We start from the raw sequence: 24,332 nt of genomic DNA on the forward strand, positions 1-24,332 counted from the left end.
GAACAGACTATTTTTTCTACTACATGAAGTAAATTTCCCACTTTTGCCTATGTGCGCCAAATTTATTAATGCCGTGCAGCAATTTAGTAAATTTGTCGCACATAGTCAAAAATGAAGTAGAAAAAAACAGGGTAAAAACCAGACTACATAGTAAAAGATTAGTAAATGCCCCCCAATATGATGCAAATGTAATCCCCATTTAGTTCATGCACAACACGGCATTAGGGCATGTTAACATGTGTAGAACCCATCTCAAAATCTATATGGTTTCAAAAATCCTATTCACAATCCATGTGGTTTTTCATTTAACCCATTGTCTATAGATTTCAATGGGAAAAAACACATAACCTGCAAATAAAAAACATGTTGGAAATCTACATTAAAAACAGCACTAAAATTTGCATGGCAGATTCAGCACTGATTTTCATGTGGATTTGTTAGCGCACAGTTTTTGGCTATGTAAAATGCCTTTACAGTCCAGCAGGTTGTGTTTTGGTTAACAGTCTTTCTTACCTCCCTGCTTCTTAGCTCTGCCTCTTTAGGGAACAGTTATGATCAGTGACTTGGAGATAGTCTATAGAAGTAAGAAATCTGGCTCCTTTTTATTTCTATTAGTTAGAAGCAGAGATGAGCAAAGTTTTGGAAAATTTGATTCGGCCAATTCGCCAAATTTTCCCAAAAATTCTGTTTCGTTCTGAATTTATTGATGGTGAATTGCTGTTAAAAACAACTATTTCTGGCCTACAGAGAGCCTCAATAGGGGTGTAGCACACTTTGCCTTGCTGTCACACGCATAGGTGTCACGATTCGGCTAGCTGGATGTGGATCCTCTGTGTCAGCGAGGGATTGGCGTGGACCGTGTCGGTGGACCGGTTCTAAGATGCTACTGGTATTCATCAGAGCGCGCCGCAAAGCGGGATGGTCTTGCTGCGGCGGTAGCAACCAGGTCGTATCCACGGGCAACGGCTCAACCTCGCTGACTGCTGAGAAGGCGTGGGACAGAAGGACTAGACAGAGGCAAGGTCAGACGTAGCAGAAGGTCGGGGCAGGCGGCAAGGTTCGTAGTCAATGTGGATAGCAGAAGATCTGGAAACACAGGCTTTGGACAACACTAAACGCTTTCACAGACACAAGGCAACAAGATCCGGCAAGGAAGTGCAGGGGAAGTGAGGTAATATAGCCAGGGAGCAGGTGGAAGCTAATTAGGCTAATTGGGCCAGGCACCAATCATTGGTGCACTGGCCTTTTAAATCTTAGAGAGCTGGCGCGCGCGCGCCCTAAGGAGCGGAGCCGCGCGCGCCAGGACATGACAGCCGGGGGCCGGGACAGGTAAGTGACTTGGGATGCGATTTGCGAGCGGGCGTGTCCCGCTATGCGAATCGCATCCCCGCCGGCAATGTCAGTGCAGCGCTCCCGGTCAGCGGGTCTGACCGGGGCGCTGCAGAGAGAGGAACGCCGCGAGCGCTCCGGGGACGAGCAGGGACCCGGAGCGCTCGGCGTAACAATAGGGTATGTACTGGGTTAATGAAATAATACTGTATGACATGCAGATTCTTTTGGAAATGTCCTTCTTGCTATGAGAATGTATCGCCTCCCTCGCCTCATCGGAGCTACAGCCCTGATTACAGAACATGCAAGGGTAAAAAATACAAACTTCAAAAAACACTAAAATCTGTGATAAAAGTGCTATAAAAAATGAAGTAGTATTATATGTGACAAGGTCATCAAGGGTGGATTTAAAAGGGGGACAGTTTAAGTTGTAGAAATTTCTGCAACAGTCCGTTCCATAAACCTGAGTGACGTGAGATTAATGTTTTGCCACCAGTTGGTTTCAAAAAATGTTATCCAGATTTGTAATTTTCTTCTACTTAAAAATCTTAAAACTTCCACTACTTGGAGCTGGAATAACCATGGCTGCTGGCACCAGACTTGCCCTCCAATGGGTCCTCAAAAAAGGATTTAAAAATGTTTTAATAAATTAAAATTAAATAAAAAAATCTCTTTAATCTCTTCAATTGTGACACCATGTGGTCTCCCGACCATGCTGCCACATCCAGACGCTCTACGGGAGTGATTCTAACAGCGACGCCTGTAATCTGCATGTGACTTGTACATTTTTAAATAATATTTAATATAATTTAAACAATAAGTTGCTATTCAACCCACTGACTGTCGACTGGGGGTGTCAAATGTCACTTGGGATAAAGTGAATGACCGAGTTAACCAATTAATGATGTCAGATGGGTTGCTGGTAGAGATATGAACGTTAGCTGATACCAGGAGCTCAGGCCACTTGCCCCTAGTCTGCTGAGATCTCTGCCTGATGAATTTAGGCCTCTGCCACTCCTCTGTGCATGTCCTGGCACTTCTCTGCCTGACATACTTAGTGCGTATATGAGGGGAGTACAATACGCTACACTACGTTTAAAACAGTATTTGTGTACAACACCAGCCGGTGTGTACTTTTGCCTGGCATTTCACAGTATAGGCCCTTGAGACTTTAACAGGAACAAAATAGTACACCACTTAGATGTACGTATGTGGTATGCACTTATGAGGGAAGAAAAATGTGCTACAGTATGCTTAAAAAAGTATTTGTGCACAACACCAGCAGTATACACCAGTGCTGCAGCACACAGTATCTGTGTACTACACCCAAAATTGCAGGCAGGATTTGTGCTTGAGGTTGGTAGCTGCTGTTCTGTGCAACACACTGCTCTCTTTCCCTCTCTGTAATAGAACGATGTAGACAGTGACTGGGAGGTGAATCGCTGCAGTAAGAGTGCTTTTCTGTGAAACACACACTGCTCTCTGTCCCACTCTCTCTGTACAACAGAACAGTGACTTGACTAGGAGGTGAATCGCTGCTGGAAAAAAGCTTTTCTGTGCAACACACAGCGCTGTCTGTCCTTATCTATTTCTCTGCAGTGAAAGGCTGAAGTGACTGACCACAAGATGGCTGCCGATTATATAGGGCTGTGACATCACAGGGGTGACTGGCTGCTGATAGGCTGCATGTGATTCAGGGTCATCCCTCCTACCCTTGTTCCCGCCTTCCCAGGATTCCTTGCCCCATGTCTTCACATGCGGATCCGCCATTTTAGATGCCCTGGAGCATGGACAACACTAAATGGAGTTTAATTAACTTAGCTCTGTTATTTTGATATTCTAATGTAAACATTACACTTCGGGATTAATCCCATTTTTATAATGCAGGATAGAAGGATATTAAGTCAGTTCACATCCTATGCTTTTAATACACCAAAAACAATGTGTTACAGTTCCTTTAGGTTTCACGTCTCAAAGCCAAGATCTCATTTGCTTTTTAGACTGATGAGATACAGTATTTGTCTTGTTCCACGTGGAGTCTGTCATACACATTTCAATGACGTACTTGCTACAGTAACTAAAGATGAACTTGGTACAGGAACAGCCATAATCCATGCTGGAAGTGCTTTAATGGCCAAAGGTGGAGTGTGCTTTATTGGAGATATCAATAGTCACAAAAAAGAGAAACTTGATCTTTTATTATCAGGTACTGTATAACATCTATGAAATACAGTAATAATACTAAAGTGTCACTATTCTCACATTTGTCTTTACATAGGTAAATGGCCCAATTCAGAACAAGTCATCTAATGCTGTTGTTTTACAATATTTTGTTGTTTTTTAGGCTGGGTTTACATTACAATTCTTCCTTCCTTGTCACGTATATGTCGGCAAACTGCCAAAATGGTATACCTGATTTTAATGGCTTGTAGCTTAGTCAACTAGTGACTATGGGGGAGATTTCAAAACTTGTGCAGAGGAAAAGTTGACCAGTTGCCCATAGCAACTTAAAGGCCTATTCAAAATGAAAGAAACAATCTGATTGGTTGCCATGAGTAATTAATCAACTTTTCCGCTGTACAGGTTTTGATAAATCTCCCCCTATGTTCATACATATTATTGAAAACAGTGAAGAATCCTTATACAATGAGAAAACTGATGCTTGGTTGGCGCTCACTTGGTGGGAGGACGCATTTAATAGTAACTGAAGGTCGGAGAAGGAAAATAGTAAAGCAAAACAGCTTTTTGTTGCCTCTAAATAAGGACAATGGCCCAGATTTATCAAACTGTGTGAGAGAAAAAGTGGAGGGATTTTCCCCCAGCAACGAATCACAGCTCAGCTTTCACTTTACCACAGCTCTTTAGCTGAGCTGTGATTGGTTGTTGTGGGAAAATCCCTCCACTTTTTCTCTCACACAGTTTGATAAATCTGGGCCAATGTGTTTCAAGTGGATGGCTCCCCTCTTCATCAGGTCCCTGTGTTGATATTATTTCTTGCATTTGTATGTGTATTTACTCAAAAGTGTGGTGTGTGCTTTGTGCTTTTTGAGCCCATCATAAAACCACGTTTACATGTGGTAAACAAACATAGTGACTAGTTGACCACACAAACTGCAGTGTATAAACATGGCCTATTGCAAATGCAGCAGATTTCTGGTACAATTGACACCAAAAACTGGTGTGCATGCCTTGCACTACATTTATTAAGGGCATAGACAAGTGGCCATGGTTTATTGGGAAATCTTTTAAACTTAAAGGGGTACTCCCCTGGAAAACATTTTTTTTTTTTTAAATCAACTGGTGCCAGAAAGTTAAACAGATTTGTAAATGAATTCTATTTAAAAATCTTAATCCTTCTAGTACTTATCAGCTTCTATTTGCTCCTCCGGAAGTTCTTTTCTTTTTGAATTTCCTTTCTGTCTGACCACAGTGCTCTCTGCTGACATCTCTGTTCATTTTAGGAACGGTCCAGAGTAAGAGCAATTCCCCATAGCAAACCTCTCCTGCTCCAGACAGTTCCTAAAATGGACAGAGGTGTCAGCAGAGAGCACTGTGGTCAGACAGAAAGGAAATTCAAAAAGAAAAGAACCTCCTGTGGAGCAAATAGAAGCTGATAAGTTCTAGAAGGATTAAGATTTTTAAATAGAATAATTTACAAATCTGTTTAACTTTCTGGCACCAGTTGATTTTAAAAAGTTTTTCAGGGGAGTACCCCTTTAATGGAGTGAAATCTTGAACCACAAATGCTGCAAAACTTTAGCAAAAAGGCTAGGACACCATTGAAAAGCCTTTTCTTTATTTTTACTTTGTATTAATTTATGACACATTTGTTTTTTCCATATGAGTTTTTTTTTACTTTTTGCTTACTTTTCCTTGTAAAGTCTCTACAATGTGCTGTATAATATCTATTTTCTTTGTATACTCTGCTCTCCCCTGTCTTTCCAGCCTGTGTGAGCTTTTTCCCTGGACTCTTCCCCCCTTGATACTACCTGGGCTAGGCTGTAACCTCGCCTGTTGTTATCTGTAAGGACCCAGGCACACTATGGATATTCCATATGTAATCTGCTGCTCTGTGCACACTATGCAAGTTCTGTAGTGAAATTTCCGACGCAGATACAGATGCCGGTGAAAAAATGAACATGTTAATTTTTTTCGGAGGAATCCGACTGGAAAAGTCTATTAGTCAACTGGACTTTTATTTCTGCACTAAATAAGCACTGATTCCTCAAGGAAATTTAGCAAATACATTTCTTGCTAAATATCCATAGTGTGCATGAGCCCTAACACTGAGAAAGCAGAAACTCAGTTAAGGTACATTCACCCCACGATTCTTATAGTGGGGATCAAAAGTTTGGGCACCCCAGATAAAAATTTGTATTAATGTGCATAAAGAAGCCAAGGAAAGATGGAAAAATCTCTTAAAGGCATCAAATTACAGATTAGACATTCTTATAATATGTCAACAAAAGTTAGATTTTATTTCCATCATTTACACTTTCAAAATAACAGAAAACAAAAAAATGGCGTTTGCAAAAGTTTGGGCACCCTGCAGAGTTAATATCTTGTACTGCCCCCTTTGGCAAATATCACAGCTTGTAAACGCTTTTTGTAGCCAGCCAAGAGTCTTTCAATTCTTATTTGAGGTATCTTTGCCCATTCTTCCTTACAAAAGTCTTCCAGTTCTTTGAGATTTCTGGGCTGTCTGTCAGGCACTGCTCTTTTAAGGTTTAGCCATAGATTTTCAATTATGTTGAGGTCAGGAGATTGTGAAGGCCATGGCAAAACCTTCAGTTTACGCCTCTTGATGTAATCCCCCGTGGATTTCGAGGTGTGTTTTTAGGATCATTATCCATTTGTAGAAGCCATCCTCTCTTTAACTTCAGCTTTTTCACAGATGGCATCAAGTTGCTGAGATGTTCCCTGTGCCACTGGCTGCAATACAACCCCAAAGCATGATTGATCCACCCCCATGCTTAACAGTTGGACAGAGGTTCTTTTCATTAAATTCTGTTCCCCTTCTTCTCCATTCCGGCTCATTCCGGTCAAAAAGTTAAATTTTAACCTCATCGGTCCACAGAACTTGCTTCCAAAATGCACCAGGCTTGTCTATATGTTCATTTGCAAAGTTCAAATGCTGATTTTTGTGGTGAGGACGTAGAAGAGGTTTTCTTCTGATGACTCTTCCATGAAGACCATATTTGTACAAGTATCTCTTTATATTGGAATTGTGTACCACAACTCCAGTGTCTACCAGATCTTTCTGGAGGAAATGTGCAGTCAATTTCAATTGTTTTTCTTACAATCCTGCGAGCTGTTCTGTCTGATATTTTTCTTGGTCTTCCAGATCTTGCTTTAACTTCCACTGTTCCCGATGACTGCCATTTCTTAATTACATTCCGAACAGAGGATATTGACATCTGAAAACATTTTTGCTATCTTTTTATAGCCTTCTCCAGCTTTGTGAGTGTCAACTAATTTCAGTTTCAACTCAGGTGAGAGAATAACACGTCCGCGGAACGCGTCTAGGATCCCAACTTTATTAACAGCTTAGGCAGAGCACAGGCAACAAATGTTTCGCTTACAAAGCTTCTTCACAGCCTCGAGTGAAGAAGCTTTGTAAGCGAAACATTTGTTGCCTGTGCTCTGCCTAAGCTGTTAATAAAGTTGGGATCCTAGACGTGTGCCGCGGATGTGTTATTCTCTCACCTGAGTTGATTACCTCTACTGCTGCTTGTCTCCTGTGAGCACCGTTCAGACCCTGTTTGAAGCAAGCTTCCGTGTACCTGCTATACCCTGCATTTGTACGGTGAATATGTGGTAGTGCCAGCTATCTTTTCTCTTCGTATCTGTAATTTCAGTTTCAGATTTCTAGACAACTGCTTAGAAGAACCCATGGTGCTGATTGTTGGGGCAAGGTCAGGTGAGTCTGGGCATTTAAAACCTTTGAGATTGACATCACCTGGTCTTCCCAGATGATGATTGAGAACAATCCATTATACTGGCAGGTCTCAGCTTTGCAAAGGGGGCAGTACATGCTATTAATTCTGCAGGGTGCCCAAACTTTTGCAGATGCCATTTTTTTGTTTTCTGTTATTTTGAAAGTGTAAATGATGGAAATAAAATCTAACTTTTGTTGACATATTATAAGAATGTCTAATCTGTAATTTGATGCCTTTTGGAGATTTTTCCATCTTTCCTTGGCTTCTTTATGCACAGTAATACAAATTTGTACCTGGGGTGCCCAAACTTTTGATCCCCACTGTACATACAGGGTCCGGATCCGGCTGGGAGATGTGAAAACTGGGCGCTCCCGTATTGCATCCGGACCCGGCCCTCATTTCATTCATTTGAATGAGCCGACCACGGTTTTAAGTCTGGTCACAAAACCAGATATGGGGCAAAAATAAGCCGACCGGAGTCACTATCTGACTCCAGTCGGCTTATTCAAATGAATAAGATGGGGGCTGGAACCACGTATGGGTGGAATACGGAAGTGCCTGGTTTTCACATCTTCCAGCCAGATCCGGTCCCTGTATGTAAGAATCATGGCGTGAATGCACCCTTGGAAGTCTATCAAACTTTGAGAGACTTTTTTAATTTTTCTCTGAGTAGCAGATAAATGGTAGAATATTTCTAATGAAGACTATTTAGAAAATGACTTCGTTTTCCTTCAGAAAATGAATCAACAAAAATAAATAAATAAAAAATACTGTACAAATGTGTCCATAGTATTAGACAGTGTCCATAGAAGCATTAGACATTATTTGTTCATTAGCTATACTGAGTTTTATATATATGTTTTAAACAGAGATGAGGAATGAATGTCTATCAATGATGAATGCATGCTAAAAATGTAACTTGAATGTGTTAGTCCCTTTCATACTAAGACTAGGTTCACACATATAAAGCTGTGGATGAAAAAATTACATCCGTAGATTCCGAGTGCGCCAACTGAATCAGTCAGCACAACAACCGCGTGGACATTGCCATCCCCATAGATGGCAATGTCTGCAGTGTGGATTCTGCCTATGGAATGAGCAAACTCATACTTTTGGTGAAGAATTTCAGCGGCAGATGTCGCCAGCAATGGGATTCTGCTGCATCAAAATTTCCAAGTAAAATTCCGATGCAAAATTTTGAACAGAAATTCTGCAGGGTGAACCTAGCCTAACTGCATATGTTGCCATATAGAATGATTGCATGCTATACTCAGCCTACAATACAATATCTTCATTTTCTCTTGTATATGTGCCTATTTCTTAATTTGCACTTGATTGTTTTTAAATCTATTTGCTCATTTGATTGAATGTTTCTTAAAGTTTTGGAGAACAGGAATACCACTGTATTCATACCTGGGAAGAAATATGGCGATGGTGTTGACCAGCAGATATACATTCCTGTTCAGTGCAACTTCTGGTCATATGCAGATTTATCAAATTATTCCAAAAAGTGCACTACCAAGGAACCCACCTTTATAGGTCAGATGGTTAGTAACCAACCAATTATTTCAGGTTGAAATCTAAAATAGATTTTTGAAGGTGTGTTTTTTGTTCTTGATTTTTCCCTAAAGTTTGCCTTTTATTTCTGTAACAGGATTTAAGTGCTATACCATCACATCTTATTGATGCATTTGGAGCATTAATAAACTGCAATCAGATATCTCATACATCTCCAGTTGTTTCCCTCGTACAGCATAGTCTAATAAAAGCCATAAGGCCTGGAGCATTTCTCTGTCTGACAGCCCAGCGGTTTACAACCCAGGACTTTGAAGAGGTAAGTATCAGACATAATAGTAATGACAGTAATAGGAGTAGTGATGCAGTGGTTGTCCAAGTTACAATATTAAAAGTGTATTTCAACCCAGACCATTTATAACCTATCTACTAGATTTGAGGATTTTGATCTCTGGAACCTCACCATTTACCAAAATGGGAAACACCAATGCTGTCCCCCTGCCACATGATTCCATCAAGGAGGTGTTGGAATGGATTTATTTCCAGACTGACTATAACTTGAAAGATAAAATGTATGGGAAACTGTTATATGGCTACAAGTATTTAATAAAACAGGCATGTCTAGAGAAATAAAAGGTACTTTTAGCACCTTATGTTGTACGATTATTAATGGAGTATGTAGTGGGTTGTGTTCTACAGCTGACAAACATCAGCAACTTCCAGAATGGAAGATAAATTTGATCAGCCGTTTAACCCTCTAGATGTTGAAGTCAGTATTAACAGCATAGCATCTACTTAGGCATTAAAAGGGAGCCCTTTTCCATTATCTGATCACCCACCCCCAGTGTGATATGATTATGAGGTGGCATTGGGTAGACTGGTAAAATGCAGTGGATCAAGCAATCACAAGTTCAAGTCCCCTAGGGAACAGCTACTCTTCTTTCTGCTAAGGGTCACCCAGGCCAATCCATGGTAAATCAGGGCCTTACCAGCAATCTTATACTACTGTTCAATGACAAATATTGCAATGCAGCACCAATATTATTCCCGACAATGGCAACCAAATTCCATTCCTAGCAGCACCAAACACCATGATGCAGCACAAAATGTACCAAATTACAGTAGCAGTGTCTCCTCCCCCCGATTATCACACCCCTAACAAGCTTTTGCCAGACATACCTTTGTTTGTAGAATATCTTGTTTTATTTCCATGAAGAAAAATAAAACATTTTCATACAATTCCGGAGTGTCAGAGGCATGGCAAAGGTATCCCTGGCATGAGCTTAACCATTTAACAATGACATATGATGTGACCGATGCATTTTAAGGGGTTGAAAGAAACTTTTACAGCTAAGTTTTTTTTCTTCAGCATTGAAATAATGATCCCCATTTACTAAATAGACCATATGCTCTATTGATGAATATTCTTTATTGTTAGTAGGGTAACAAGTATCATATTGGAAATACTTTTGTAGTCCCTTAAAAAAAAGAAAAAAAATATATTTATTTGGTTTTCAAAATGTAACTCTTTTTTGTTTACCTGTTTAGCTTATTGGGTATGCAAAGAATTTACATGTAACATTTAGCACTGAAGCAGAAGCTCTGCTACACAGCTATTATTTGGCAAGTAGAAGAGTTAGAACGGACTCAAATGGTTCAAAAGTATTAACGTCAGCACTGAGACATCTGTAAGTCTTTATATTTTAACAGCCAAATGTATAGTATAAGGCTCAGTCCCCTCTTCTGTGTGGCTTACAGTGGGAGCCCTGAGTTTCTTTACGTCAGCCAATCTGTAATTAATCATTAAAGGCTTGAAGCATTTATCTGTAATGTTTCATATTTTTTTTAATTTCTTTATATTTCAAGAGGAACTCCTTGCAATTTTTTCATTTATTCTATATGCCCAGGCTGCTACCATTAAAACTAATAAACTTTAACTCTGCCGCTCCCTCAGTGCTGCGGACATCGGCCTCCCAACCTCTGATGGTTTGGGAGCCAGACACCTCACACTGCGCTCATCTAATTACTGGCTGTAGCGATGTCCTATCTTGGCCGATCATAGGCTGAGTAGCAGTGTCAGTAATGGAGCCAGCCTTCTTCCTGGTGTCCAGGCCTGTTACATCACACTGTCGCTCAGCCTATGACCGCAGCTGTGCCGCAGAGTGATGTGTCCTGTCCCAAAACCAGGAAGAAGACCGGGTCTGAAGGATGGGAGATCAATATCGGTGGCACCGGGGGAGCAGCTGGAGGTAAAGTAAAGTTTACAATTTTAATGACAGCAGCCCAGGCATATTGTATACAGTAAATTTGGCCAGGTTATTTACTGGTAGTGGCCTTTTTCAATGGGATAATGCCCCCGACCACACTGCAAAAGTTGGTCAGGAATGGTTTGAGTAATAACAACCCAATTAAGATATACAAAATACATTTTCAGCATGTGAGTATATCCTTTCAAGATAAACCTACAGACAATGTTGAATCTTTTATGATGTGTAAAAAAAATATATGTATATACTAAATCAACAGTCCTGTAAATTTCACTGGTGATGTTTTGATGTTCTAAAGTTCTAAACATTTGAACTATATCCTAGGACCTCAGTGGCAGAAGCTCATGCAAAGTTAAGTTTACGAAGAGTAGTGACAGAAGAAGATGCTTTGGTAGCCATTTTATTATTTGAAGCGTCTCTTACATTGAAACATGGTAATATTACTCATCACATTATCCATTTTGTCCCTTTATATAGTCTTTGCTGTATAATACTTATGAATACTTATAGCATATATACAAACTAAGGGAAAATTTAGACACGGTACCATTTTTTCTGCACTGCTGATTTCACCCATGTACACTGAAAAGCTGAAATCTACAGTGGAAATTGTGGCATGCTCCAAACTTTGACTTTTTTTTTTTATAACTACATAAATAAAAACTTAAAGGGGTACTCCACCCCTAGACATCTTATCCCCTATCCAAAGGATAGGGGATAAGATGTCAGATCACCGGGGTCCCGCTGCTGTGGGCCCCCGGGATCTCAGTTTCTGCACCCACCTGTACGGCTTCCACCTCACACTGGCAACGCTGGAGGCTTCGGAGCCCAACCACAATGGTGGACGAGCGTGCTGGGGACCCCCAGGATCTCGCCTGCGGCACCCCGCTATCATTACTGCACAGAGCACGCTCGCTCTGTGCGTAATGACCGTCGATACAGAGGCCAGAGCATTGTGACGTCACGGCCCGCCCCCTTAATGTAAGTCTATGGGAGGGGGCGGAACCATGATGTAACGATGCTCCGGCCCCTGTATTGCCCATCGTTACGCACAGAGCTAGTTTGCTCTGTGCAGTAATGATAGCCGGGTGCCGCAGCCGAGATCCCGGGGGTCCCCAGCAGCGGGACCCCGGCGATCTGACATCTTATCTCCTATTGTTTGGATAGGGGATAAGATGCTAGGGGCGGAGTACCCCTTTAAAAATGAAAGCTTTGGCCCTCTGGACAAATAGAGCGCAATGGTGGAGGATGATGTAACCTAAAAAAGTTAAAGGGGTACTCCGGTGGAAAACTTTTTTTTTTAGATGAACTAGTGCCAGAAAGTTAAACAGATTTGTAAATTACTTTTATTAAAGAATCTTAATCCTTTCAGTACCTTTTAGCAGTTGTTTGCTACAGAGGAAAATCTTTATTTTTTTAGTTTCTTTTTTGTGTTGTCCACAGTGCTCTCTGCTGACAACTGATGCCTGTATCAGGAACTGTCCAGAGCAGGAGAAATTCCCCATAGCAAACCCATCCTGCTCTGGACAATTCCTGACACGGACAGACGTGTCAGCAGAGAGCACCGTGGACAACACAAAAAAGAAATTAAAAAGTATAGCATTTCCTCTGTAGTATGCAGCTGCTAAAAAGTACTAAAAGGATTAAGATTTTTTAATAGAAGTAATTTAAAAATCTGTTTAACTTTCTGGCACAAGTCACTGGTGTACCCCTTTAATGGCTCCATAACCTAGAAACTGTTATTCTGGCCCTGGGCAAGAGATGCAAAGGGAAAATAGTGCCTTAAAGGGGTATTCCCGTGGAAAACTTTTTTTTTTTTTTTTTTTTAAATCAACTGGTGCCAGAAAGTCAAATAGATTTGTAAATTACTTCTGTTAAAAAAAATCTCAATCCTTCCAGCACTTATTAGCTGCTGAATACTACAGAGGAAATTGTTTCCTTTTTGGAACACAGAGCTCTCTGCTGACATCATGACCACAGTGCTCTCTGCTGACATCTCTGTCCATTTTAAGAACTGTCCAGAGTAGGAGAAAATCCCCATAGCAAACATATGCTGCTCTGGACAGTTCCTAAAATGGACAGAGATGTCAGCAGAGAGCACTGTGGTCATGATGTCAGCAGAGAGCTCTGTGTTCCAAAAAGAAAACCATTTCCTCTGTAGTATACAGACCCTAAAAAGTACTGGAAAGAGTAAGATTTTTTAATAGAAGTAATTTACAAATCTGTTTAACTTTTTAGCACCAGTTGACTTTAACAAAATTGATTTTAATCTCTGGAGTGTTCCCCCTGCACCAGGCAAGCAGTCTACAAGTTTATAGGTTTTTTGTAATGTGGTTTCCTCGTTGGCTGCGACAAGCACAAGTTTGCCTTCAAATTTGTACGTTTTTTGTGCTCCCCCTGTGTGTGTCCTCACTGCCCTAGGCAATCGGTTTGCCTTAAAGTTGGTTCGTTTTTGTGACCCCAATCCCCACACCGCCATGTATCCTGCCCATACATATTTTTCTCCCAGGCTTTTCCAACTGTTGGTCTATCCTCAGAATAGGTCAATAATACACTGCTCAAAAAAAATAAAGGGAACACTTAACCCCTTAAGGACTGAGGGTTTTTCCGTTTTTGCATTTTCGTTTTTTCCTCCTTGCTTTTAAAAAATCATAACTCTTTCACTTTTGTACCTAAAAATCCATATGATGGCTTATTTTTTGCGCCACCAATTCTACTTTGTAATGACGTCAGTCATTTTGCCCAAAAATCTACGGCGAAACGAAAAAAAAAAATCATTGTGAGACAAAAAAAAATTTTTAAAACGCTGTTTTGTAACTTTTGGGGGCTTCCGTTTCTACGTAGTAAATTTTTCGGTAAAAATGACACCTTATCTTTATTCTGTAGGTCCATACGATTAAAATGATACCCTACTTATATAGGTTTGATTTTGTCGGACTTCTGGAAAAAATCATAACTACATGCAGGAAAATTAATACGTCAAAATTGTCATCTTCTGACCCCTATAACTTTTTTATTTTTGCGCATATGGGGCGGTATGAGGGCTCATTTTTTGCGCCGTGATATGAAGTTTTTAGCAGTACCATTTTTGCATTGATAGGACTTATTGATCGCTTTTTATAAATTTTTTCTTGATATAAAAAGTGACCAAAAATGCACTATTTTGGACTTAGGAATTTTTTTTGCACGTACGCCATTGACCGTGCGGTTTAATTAATGATATATTTTTATAATTCGGACATTTCCGCACGCGGCGATACCATATATGTTTATTTTTATTTACACTGTGTTTTTTTTTTTTAATGGAAAAAGGGGGGTGATTCAAACTTTTAATAGGGAAGGGGTTAACTGATCTTTATTCACTTTTTTTTTCCACTTTTTTTTTTGCAGTGTTATAGGTCCCATAGGGACCTATAACACTGCACACACTGATCTTTATCATTGATCACTGGTTTCTCATAGGAAACCAATGATCGATGATTCTGCCGCTTGACTGCTCATGTCTGGATCTCAGGCACTGAGCAGTCATTCGGCGATCAGACAGCAAGGAGGCAGGTAGGGACCCTCCTGCTGTCTTGTAAGCTGTTCAGGATCCCGCGATTTCGCCACGGCTATCCCGAACAGCCCACTGAGCTAACCGGCATACTTTCACTTTCACTTTAGACGCGGCGTTCAACTTTTAACGCCGCGTCTAAATGGTTAATAGCGCGAGGCACCGCGATCAATGCCACGCGCTATTAGCCACGGGTCCCGGCCGTTGTTAGAGGCTGGGCTCGACCCGCTATGACGCGGGGCCACGCCTTGACCCCGCCTTGACCCCGCGTTATAGATCGGGAGCGGACACATGACGTTCCAGTACGTCATGTGTCCTTAAGGAGTTAAACAACACAATGTAACTCCAAGTCAATCACACTTCTGTGAAATCACACTGTCCACTCAGGAAGCAACACTGATTGACAATCAATTTCACATGCTGTTGTGCAAATGGAACAGAGAACAGGTGGAGATTTTAGGCAATTAACAAGACACCCCCAATAAAGGAGTGGTTCTGCAGGTGGTGACCACAGACCACTTCTAAGTTCCTATGCTTCCTGGCTGATGTTTTGGTCACTTTTTAATGCTGGCGGTGCTTTAACTCTAGTGGTAGCATGAGACAGAGTCTACAATCCACACAAGTGGCTCAGTGCAGCTCATCCAGAATGGCACATCAATGCGAGCTGTGGCAAGAAGGTTTGCTGCATCTGTCAGCGTAGTGTCCACAGCAGGGAGGCTCTACCAGGAGACAGGCCAGTACATCAGGAGACGTGGGGGAGGCCGTAGGAGGGCAACAACCCAGCAGCAGGACCGCTACCTCTGCCTTTGTGCAAGGAGGAGCACTGCCAGAGCCCTGCAAAATTACCTCCAGCCGGCCACAAATGTGCATTTGTCCACTCAAACGGTCAGAAACAGACTCCATGAGGGCCCGACGTCCACAGGTGGGGGTTGTGCTTACAGCCCAACAACGTGCAGGGTGATTGGCATTTGCCAGAGAACAGCAAGATAGGCAAATTCCCCACTGGCGCCCTGTGCTCTTCACAGATGAAAGCAGGTTCACACTGAGCACATGTGACAGACGTGACAGAGTATGAAGACGCCGTGGAGAACATTCTGCTGCCTGCAACATCCTCCAGCATGACCAGTTTGGCGGTGGGTCATTAATGGTGTGGGGTGGCATTTCTTTGGGGGGGGTCGAACAGCCCTCCATGTACTTGCCAGAGGTAGCCTGACTGCCATTAGGTACCAAGATGAGATCCTCAGACCCCTTGTGAGACCACATGCTGGTGCGGTTGGCCCTGGGTTCCTCCTAATGCAAGACAATGCCAGACCTCATGTGGCTTGAGTGTGTCAGCAGTTACTGCAAGAGGAAGGCATTGATGCTATGGACTGGCCCACCCGTTCCCCAGACCTGAATCCGATTGAGCACATCTGGGACATCATGTCTCGCTTCATCCACCACAGACTGTCCAGGAGTTGGCCGATGCTTTAGTCCAGGTCTGGGATGACATCCCTCAGGAGACCATCTGTCACCTCATCAGGAGCATGCCCAGGTATTGTAGTGAGGTCATACGGGCACGTGGAGGCCACACACACTACTGAGCCTCATTTTGACTTGTTTTGAGGACATTACATCAAAGTTGGATCAGCCTGTAGTGCGGTTTTCCACTTTGATTTTGAGTGTGACTCCATATTCAGACCTCCATGGGTTGATAAATTTGATTTCCATTGATAATTTTTGTGTAATTTTGTTGTCAGCACATTCATCTATGTAAAGACGAAAGTATTTAATACGATTAGTTCATTCCTTCAGATCTAGGATGTGTTATCTTAGTGTTCCCTTTATTTTTTTTGAGCAGTGTATAAGATTGGTGGCAGCACCACTAACCCCTCACACACACACACCTTTTAGGGGCCACAGCTCAAGGGTGTGTGCTGAAGCCTCTTCCTAATTTACACAGTACAAGAGGTTCTACTTGTTGAGATAAATGGAAATGTTAATAGATAAAGCCAGGGGTGCCAGTCACATGCAGGAGGAACAATTCTCACCACTAGTAGGCACTATAATTAGGAGGGAGAGGTGGAGAACATTGGAGGAAAAGAAAGAATGTTGAATGGAGAGAGGGGTTCAGAAGCAGCGGGTTAATGCACTGGTCAGAGCTTCCCTCACTTTAATTTTCTTGTGCAGGAAGGAGCCACTAGTATGATGTAGTCGTGCGTCATTGAGCTTGATGTCTGAGGTGCTTTAGACTTCCTTCTCTTTTTCAAAGATGTTTCCTTCCCTATAAAGATCACATTCAGAGAAGTCCACTTGCTGGATGTTTTCAGCCATTTGAAACAACTTTGCACTGGTAACTAACAGGGTAACCATGGTCTTCCAATTTTCTCTCCTCCCAGTCCATAGATTTCTCTACAACCCAGCCATACACTGTCCCCTAAACATACTGTCACTTGTTGTGCCCCCTAATACAATGAATGATGCCCCTGCATTTCCAATTTACCATGCATCTAATGAACTGTGCCCCCCCCCCCCCCCCCCAATGAACTTTGGTATTGCTCCCATTGTTTCCAAACATGTGACTCTCGCACACTTGCAAACTACAACTCCTATAATGCACTTTGGGGCTGTCAGGACAATTGGCAGCTGCAGTCCGATTTAGAACCATGGTCCACCAGTTAAGTACTGCTGCTCTATGAAGGTAGTGAATGCAGAGGATAACGTACAACTGATTTGTTCTACCAAAAACTTTAAAAGATGTCCGAAAAAGTGTAGCTATAGGCAATGCAGCGATAACAGCCATAAGACCCCTCTGTCACAATGGAACACACTAGTATAAGTGGTACATGGGGCCTATGATAAATTTTACATTGGGACAAAGAAGCTACAGTGACATCTCTGAAGGCCTGTTACTTTATTTTCCTCCACCCAGGGAGTTCTGTGTTTGGGGTATGCCAGAATCCTCTCTTCCCAAGTGAGATTATAGATGAAGATAGTTTACAGCAAAGAGATGAATACCTGAGAAAATACCAACAAGAATTGAGGCAGTTCATATTTACCTATGGTCCTGCATCTGTCATTTTAACTGAGCAATAAATAATAAAAACACTAGACTTGCTTTTGTTTTATGAATTATTCTCTCTAGGTAGCTATGATTTTGGTTTCTTTATGGGTTGTAATTCCCTACAATTTATTTTCCACAGTATTTACTAAGATTTCCCTACATTTTGCACTTTCCCCACACTTTGCTTTTTTTTTTTTTGCTTTTTTTTAAACATGCTCTAATCTGTAGGGTTTTCCTCAGCTCAAATCCACCACATTTTATGTGGAAACCTTAGTAAGGGTGCGTTCCCACAGGGCGTATACGCAGCGTATTTGACGCTGCGCAAATTTTAGGGCAGCAGCGGGAAATACGCTGCGTATTCCTTGCTCACTATACACACAGGGCTTTCCGGCGGCAGCCCTATGTGTGTTGGGCGTTTTGGAGGCGGGGCTATGTGCCGAAGTGTCTGACACGCGGCCCCGCCTCCAAAACTCACTACACACATAGGGCTGCCGCCGGAAAGCCCTGTGTGTATAGTGAGCAAGGGATACGCAGTGTATTTTCCACTGCTGCTGTAAAATTTGCGCAGCGTTCAATACGCTGCGTATACACCCTGTGGGAACGCACCCTAAATATGTTGTTTTTTTGTGAAAATGTCGGGAACACGCCCCTTTTTTGGTTTTTCATAGCAAAATGGAGAGTTAGTCTGTGTTTTTTCAATTCTGGCACAGACAGAATTTCGGGCGCAAGGAGAAAATCTGGCGCACAAACCGACAAAACATGTCCGGTTTGCAATAGTAAATGAGGGCCATTATCTTTATTCTGAAGGTCCATATGGTTACAATTAGAGATGAGCGAACTTACAGTAAATTCGATTCGTCACGAACTTCTCGGCTCGGCAGTTGATGACTTATTCTGCGCAAATTAGTTCAGCCTTCAGGTGCTCCGGTGGGCTGGAAAATGTGGATACATTCCTAGGAAGGAGTCTCCTAGGACTGTATCCACCTTTTCCAGCCCACTGGAGCACCTGAAAGCTGAACTAATTTATGCAGGAAAAGTCATCAACTGCTGAGCCGAGAAGTTCGTGACGAATCAAATTCACTGTAAGTTCGCTTATCTCTAGTTACAATGATACTTGCTTTACTTTTAAAAAATAACAGTACAAAAATGTGCATGTTTAACCCCTTAAGGACCAAGCGTTTCATTTTTTTTTGCACTTTTTCCTCCTTTCATTTTAAAATTCATAACCATTTCAATTTTGCACCTAAAAATCCATATGATGACTTTTTTTTTGCGCCACCAATTCTACTTTGTAATGACATCAAAAATCTACAGCGAAACGGGAAAAAAAATCATTGTGTAACAAAACGGAAGAAAAAAAAAAACTACATTTTGTAAATTTTGGGGGCTTTCGTTTCTACGCAGTACATTTTTCGGTAAAAATGACACCCTATCTTTATTCTGTAGGTCCATGCGATTAAAATGATACCTTACTGGAAAAAATCATAACTACATGCACAAAAATTAATACGTTAAGGGTATATTCCCACACGGCGTATTTGCTGCTGCGTATTTTATTTTCTCTGTTGAAGTCAATGGGTAGGAAAATACGCAGCACCAAATACGCAGCAAATACGCAGCAAAATACGCCGTGTGGGAACGTACCCTTAAAATTGTCATATTCTGACCCCCTATAACTTTATTTTTCCACAAACGGGACGCTATGAGGGCTCATTTTTTGCACCGTGATCTGAAGTTTTCATCGGTACCATTTTTGTTTTGATTGATCGCTTTTTTTTATTGTATAAAAAGTTACCAAAAATACGCTATTATTGTGGACATTGAATCTTTTTCGAGTACGCCATTGACCGCACGATTTAACTAACGAGATATTTTTATGGTTCGGACATATACACATGCAACGATATCACGTTTGTTCGTTGTCAATTACACACTTTTTTTTTAAATGGTTAAAGGGGGTGATTCTGATTTTTATTAAGGAAGGAGTTAAATCATTTATTAATTTTTATGCCGTGTTATATATTGCCCCCTCTAAGGGATATAATTAGAGATGAGCGAATTTACAGTAAATTCGATTCATCAGGAACTTTTCGGCTCGGCAGTTGATGGCTTATCCTGCATAAATTAGTTCAGCTTTCGGGTGCTCCCGTGGGATGGAAAAGGTGGATACAGACCTAGGAGACTCTTTACTAGGACTGTATCCACCTTTTCCAGCCCACGGGAGCACCTGAAAGCTGAACTAATTTATACAGGAAAAGTCATCAACTGCCGAGCCGAGAAGTTCGTGACGAATCGAATTCACTGTAAGTTCGCTCATCTCTAGCTATAATACAGCATACACTCATTGCAGGCACTGTTCAATGCATTGCCATAGGAATGCATTGATCAGTGTTTTCTGCGCTTGATTGCTCAAGCCTGGATTTTAGGCTTGGAGCAAATCAAACGCCGATTGGACGGCCAGGAAGAAGGTAAGACACTTCCCGCTGTCTTCTCAGCTGTTCAGGATGCCACAATTTCACCGCGGTGGTCCAGAACAGCTCCGCTGAGCAAACCGGCAGTGTATTCTCCCGTTTTAGACGCCACGATCAACTTCAACAGCGGTGTCTAAAGGGCTAATATCGGACATCAGCCCAATCGGTGATGTCTGGTATTAGCAACCGAACCCTGTGCGCTCAGCTTCTGGCGTCCTCGTGTTAGAAAATGGCAAGATTGCGCGCGCGATCATTTAGTGGTCCAAAAAATAAGGCGTTGCAGCACTGCCAAAGGCAAGAACATAGGCTTTAAAAGTCATAAGAGGTGGTAGTGATGTATACTTTTTTTTTTAAATTGTATAAGGCTACGCGTTTCAAGACAGTATTATTCCTCAGAAGCTAAAAATGTAGATCATACATTTTTGGCTACTGAGGAATAAGACTCATCTTGAAACATGTATAGCCTTGTATACTATTTTAATTTCATATCACTACCACCTTTTAAAGCCTATGTTCTAGCCTTTGGCAGCACCTTATTTTTTTGGACCACTAAATGATTGCATGCGCGATCTATTGCCATTTTCTAACACGAGGACGCCAGAGATTGCGAGAAGTCCAGTTACCTGTTGCTATCTACAAGGATTATTCCGACCGGACGCACATCCGTGCCAGCCTGCACTTAGCCGAGACTGCTCATCGTACCGGGTTAAACAACAAATACCCCCGAGGATTCCAGGGCATTAATGTAAGCAACAACCTTTTGTAAGCAAAAGAGGGGTTAGCCCTAAACTAGAAATCCCCCCTTATTTTTATTAAAACTTCATCCTATATTTCATACGTTTAAAATGATCCTATGTTGAGACAAAATTGTTATGTGCTCATTTAAAACACAGCCTGTGCTCAGTCAAGTCACTGTGTATGTCCAAGGAAATGCCAAGTACTCTTATAGGGGGAGATTTATCAAAACCTGTGCAGAGGAAAACTTGCCCAGTTGCCCATAGCAACCAGATTGCTTCTTTCATTTTTATGAAAAATGAAAGAAGCAATCTGATTGGTTGCTATGGGCAACTGGGCAAGTTTTCCTCTGCACAGGTTTTGATAAATCTCCCCCATAGTCTTTAGCTTTTAGCTATGACATACGCATTATTATTTCTGTTGGCATATGTGGCTACTATTTAAAATCTGATGCTAGCCATCCGCCCCCCGGACATTTCGTTAGACCACGCTGACTTTCTCAAGGGAGTCCGGCAATTCCTTATTTCATACGTTTCAAATAATCCTATGTTGAGACAAAGAATTGAAGTTTTAATAAAAATAAGGGGGGGATTTCTAGTTAAGGGCTAACCCCTCTTTTGAGGTGCACCCCTAAAGTTGCTTACATTGTACTGGGTTAGCTCTCCCGCACAGAGGCCGGACGCCAATCTTCCAGCACTGACTGCTGCCCTTGCCTCTGAGACTGCCAGTTGCGAGGACACCAGCTGCACATATTGTAATAAAAAAAATAAATCACATCCCGGACTGCAGGAACTATTATTTGCTATATCCATCGCACCTCTGAACTATTGTTGAACTATTTCTGGCAACATGAATTGACATTTGGATGTATCCGAAACTACCAGATTGTCGGACTATATTTACCCCCCCTCCAAATACGGGCACCACAAAGCTATATCCATTGGCATATTTTTATATTATATACCCATATATACATACACATTTATGAGTCTCTTTAGGTGGTTGATTTTTACTATTTTTATTATTTACTTTTATCTAATTGTATTTACATCTGGTGCAAGGGCCCTGCCCATGAGGTTAAATATTTTCAATTGCATTTATTATTGTATTCATCTTTAATTCAGGTCCATTAATATCTATTTTTAATTATTTATGTATATATTTTATATTATTATTTCTTCCCCCTCATTCTATTAATCCATCTTTCCTTCCTTTGAGGACTGGTTTTGTATATAATTTCATCCTTTTTGTATGTATAAAGTTACCTGATGACGCTCTAGATTAATATATACATATATATATATGTCAATCCAGCGGATTGGTGGCGCTCTGTATATTTGGTAAATCCTCCATACGGGTGGTAACCTTGAGTGGATCCTGTGAATTAACTATTTTATATGGTGTTGGTTCACAATCACTATAGTGGTGTATTTGAATTAAACATATTAAAAGTTATATTTTAGTAGCACTCCCCTCACTTTTTTTGAAAGTTTTTTTTGCATTTTTGATGCTGGAAGATAATATGACCCCTTGTAGGTCAGTAAAATCATTCTACATAACTTTTTTTTATATAATTTTATTATATATAACATTTTTGTACAGTACTAGGTCTTTTGGGATTTAGACCAATCCAGTTAGCCTTGGGACGGTTGGTTTGAGTGCGCTAGACATATATATTTTTATAGTTCAGACATTTACACACAGCAATACCACATTTCCATATTTTTAATGGGAAAGGGGGGGGGGGGGAGGGGTGATTCAAACTTTTTTTTTTTTTTTTTTTTTTTTTTACACTATTTTTGTCCCCACAGGGGACTATTACACGCAATTAGATTACACTGTTCAGTGCTATGCCATAGCATTGATCAGTGCTCCAGCTCACTGAGGCTGACTAAATGGTTCTTCAATGCTCCAGACAGTGAAGAGGCAGGTAAGGGCCCTCCCACTGTCCTCAGCTGAGTGGGACAGATTTCCCCCGATGATCCCGATCAGCTCTGCTGAGCTACCAGTGTATTTTCTGCATTTTAGATGCGATAAACTTGTGTTGAAAGGGTTAATGCCAGGCATCAGCCTGTTTGCCAGTGTCCGGCGTTAACTGCCACCTGCAACCAGGACTGAACATATGAAGTGGGCTCAGCTCCCAAGCTCACTATATAGACCTGCTGCACTTTGTATATACACAGCAAGGTCAGTAAGGGATTTGATTTTACTTGCCATCATTAATGCCAGTAAGCCACAGGCAACCAATCACACCTCAGCTCTATGTATGTTTTACTATACCGGTTTATAATGGAGCTTTATTCTGCCTTATTGCAGTTAGATTAATTGTTTCACACTATAAAAACCTAGAACTAAATTAGACCAATTAAAAACATCATGGGGTACATGAAGTACTTAACTAGTTTTAACTTTATTTCACAATTGTGAACACTTTAATGGTGACCATTTCCCTTCATTTGATAGCCTGTGATGCTTAATATTTCTGTAAGTATTGTGTAAATCTGTTTGGCACAGTGCCAGTCTGTTCAGCACATTATTGCCATCACTATGGCATGCCAGAAAGGAGTAGGTCCTCTGCTGTGATTGATAGTAGCACACATTTTCTTCCCCAAGTTGCTCTAAGCAGACGGATGATGTAAGCCATCAGTCAAGACAATGGAGTGGGACGATGGCTGGTAAGTAAAACACCTAGGGGATTAATTACAGAATTACAGGGTGCGACTTTAATTTCATATCCTCACTATGTCTGGGGCAAGTCCCCCAGAGATGGAGGATAAAGATTTAACTGTATACAACAACATGTTGCCAAGTGTCACAAGAAACAAGCAGCTACTTTAACCATATGCAACAGGCATTAGTTTTATGTAGGTGCATAACTGATGCATTAAGGGGTTTATAAAGATAACTAGAGACGAGTGAAGATGGTGATTCAATTCATCACAAATAGAGATGAGCAAACTTCCAGTAATTCAATTAGTCATTAACTTCTCTGCTCGGCAGTTGCTGACTTTATCCTGCATAAATTAGTTCAGCTTTCAGGTGCTCTGGTGGGCTGGAGACACTCCCCTAGGAATGTATCCACCTTTTCCAGCCCACCAGAGCACCTGAAAGCTGAACTAATTTGTGCAGGCTTAAGTCAGCAACTGCCGAGCCGAGAAGTTTGTGACAAATTGAATTACTGTAACTTTGCTCCTCTCTAAAGAGAACTTTTCTTACTGCATAGTTAACAAAAATCCCCTTATAAATCAAAATTGTGGGTTTAATTTCCCCCCCCAATAATTTCTTGTTGATTTGCAATTCATTGGCCCAGATTTATCAAAGTGAAGTGATTTTTTTCTCAGTCATGACTCAATTTCTCAGTTTGATAAATCTGGGCCATTATGTGTAAAGAAAAGGTTGCCATTAAAATGTACAGCTTTGCCTGTAAAAAAAATAAAAAAAGATACACTGCAAGATCTGTTTCTCTGGTTTTACTATTTA

At 41.2% G+C, this 24,332-nt stretch overlaps 1 protein-coding gene across 9 annotated transcripts in view; it reads left to right on the forward strand.

Moving 5' to 3' along the window:
• The window catches only part of MCMDC2 (minichromosome maintenance domain containing 2), a 64,673-nt gene extending 46,979 nt beyond the window's left edge, over positions 1–17,694 (forward strand). For 7 of the 9 annotated variants that reach the window (XM_056522076.1, XM_056522071.1, XM_056522073.1 and 4 more), the window contains 6 exons: positions 3,330–3,535; positions 8,649–8,815; positions 8,923–9,102; positions 10,332–10,471; positions 11,375–11,484; positions 17,515–17,694. In XM_056522076.1, the coding sequence (XP_056378051.1) occupies positions 3,330–3,535; positions 8,649–8,815; positions 8,923–9,102; positions 10,332–10,471; positions 11,375–11,484; positions 17,515–17,678 (967 nt within the window). In that variant the 3' untranslated portion in view covers positions 17,679–17,694. Of the gene's footprint in view, positions 1–3,329; positions 3,536–8,648; positions 8,816–8,922; positions 9,103–9,216; positions 9,469–10,331; positions 10,472–11,374; positions 11,485–17,514 lie in introns of those variants that run through there. The other 2 variants (XM_056522079.1, XM_056522080.1) reach the window with 2 other exon arrangements.
• Positions 17,695–24,332: the final 6,638 nt, after the last annotated feature.

This window comes from Hyla sarda, chromosome 5, assembly GCF_029499605.1.
Source record: "Hyla sarda isolate aHylSar1 chromosome 5, aHylSar1.hap1, whole genome shotgun sequence".
NCBI lineage: Eukaryota > Metazoa > Chordata > Amphibia > Anura > Hylidae > Hyla > Hyla sarda.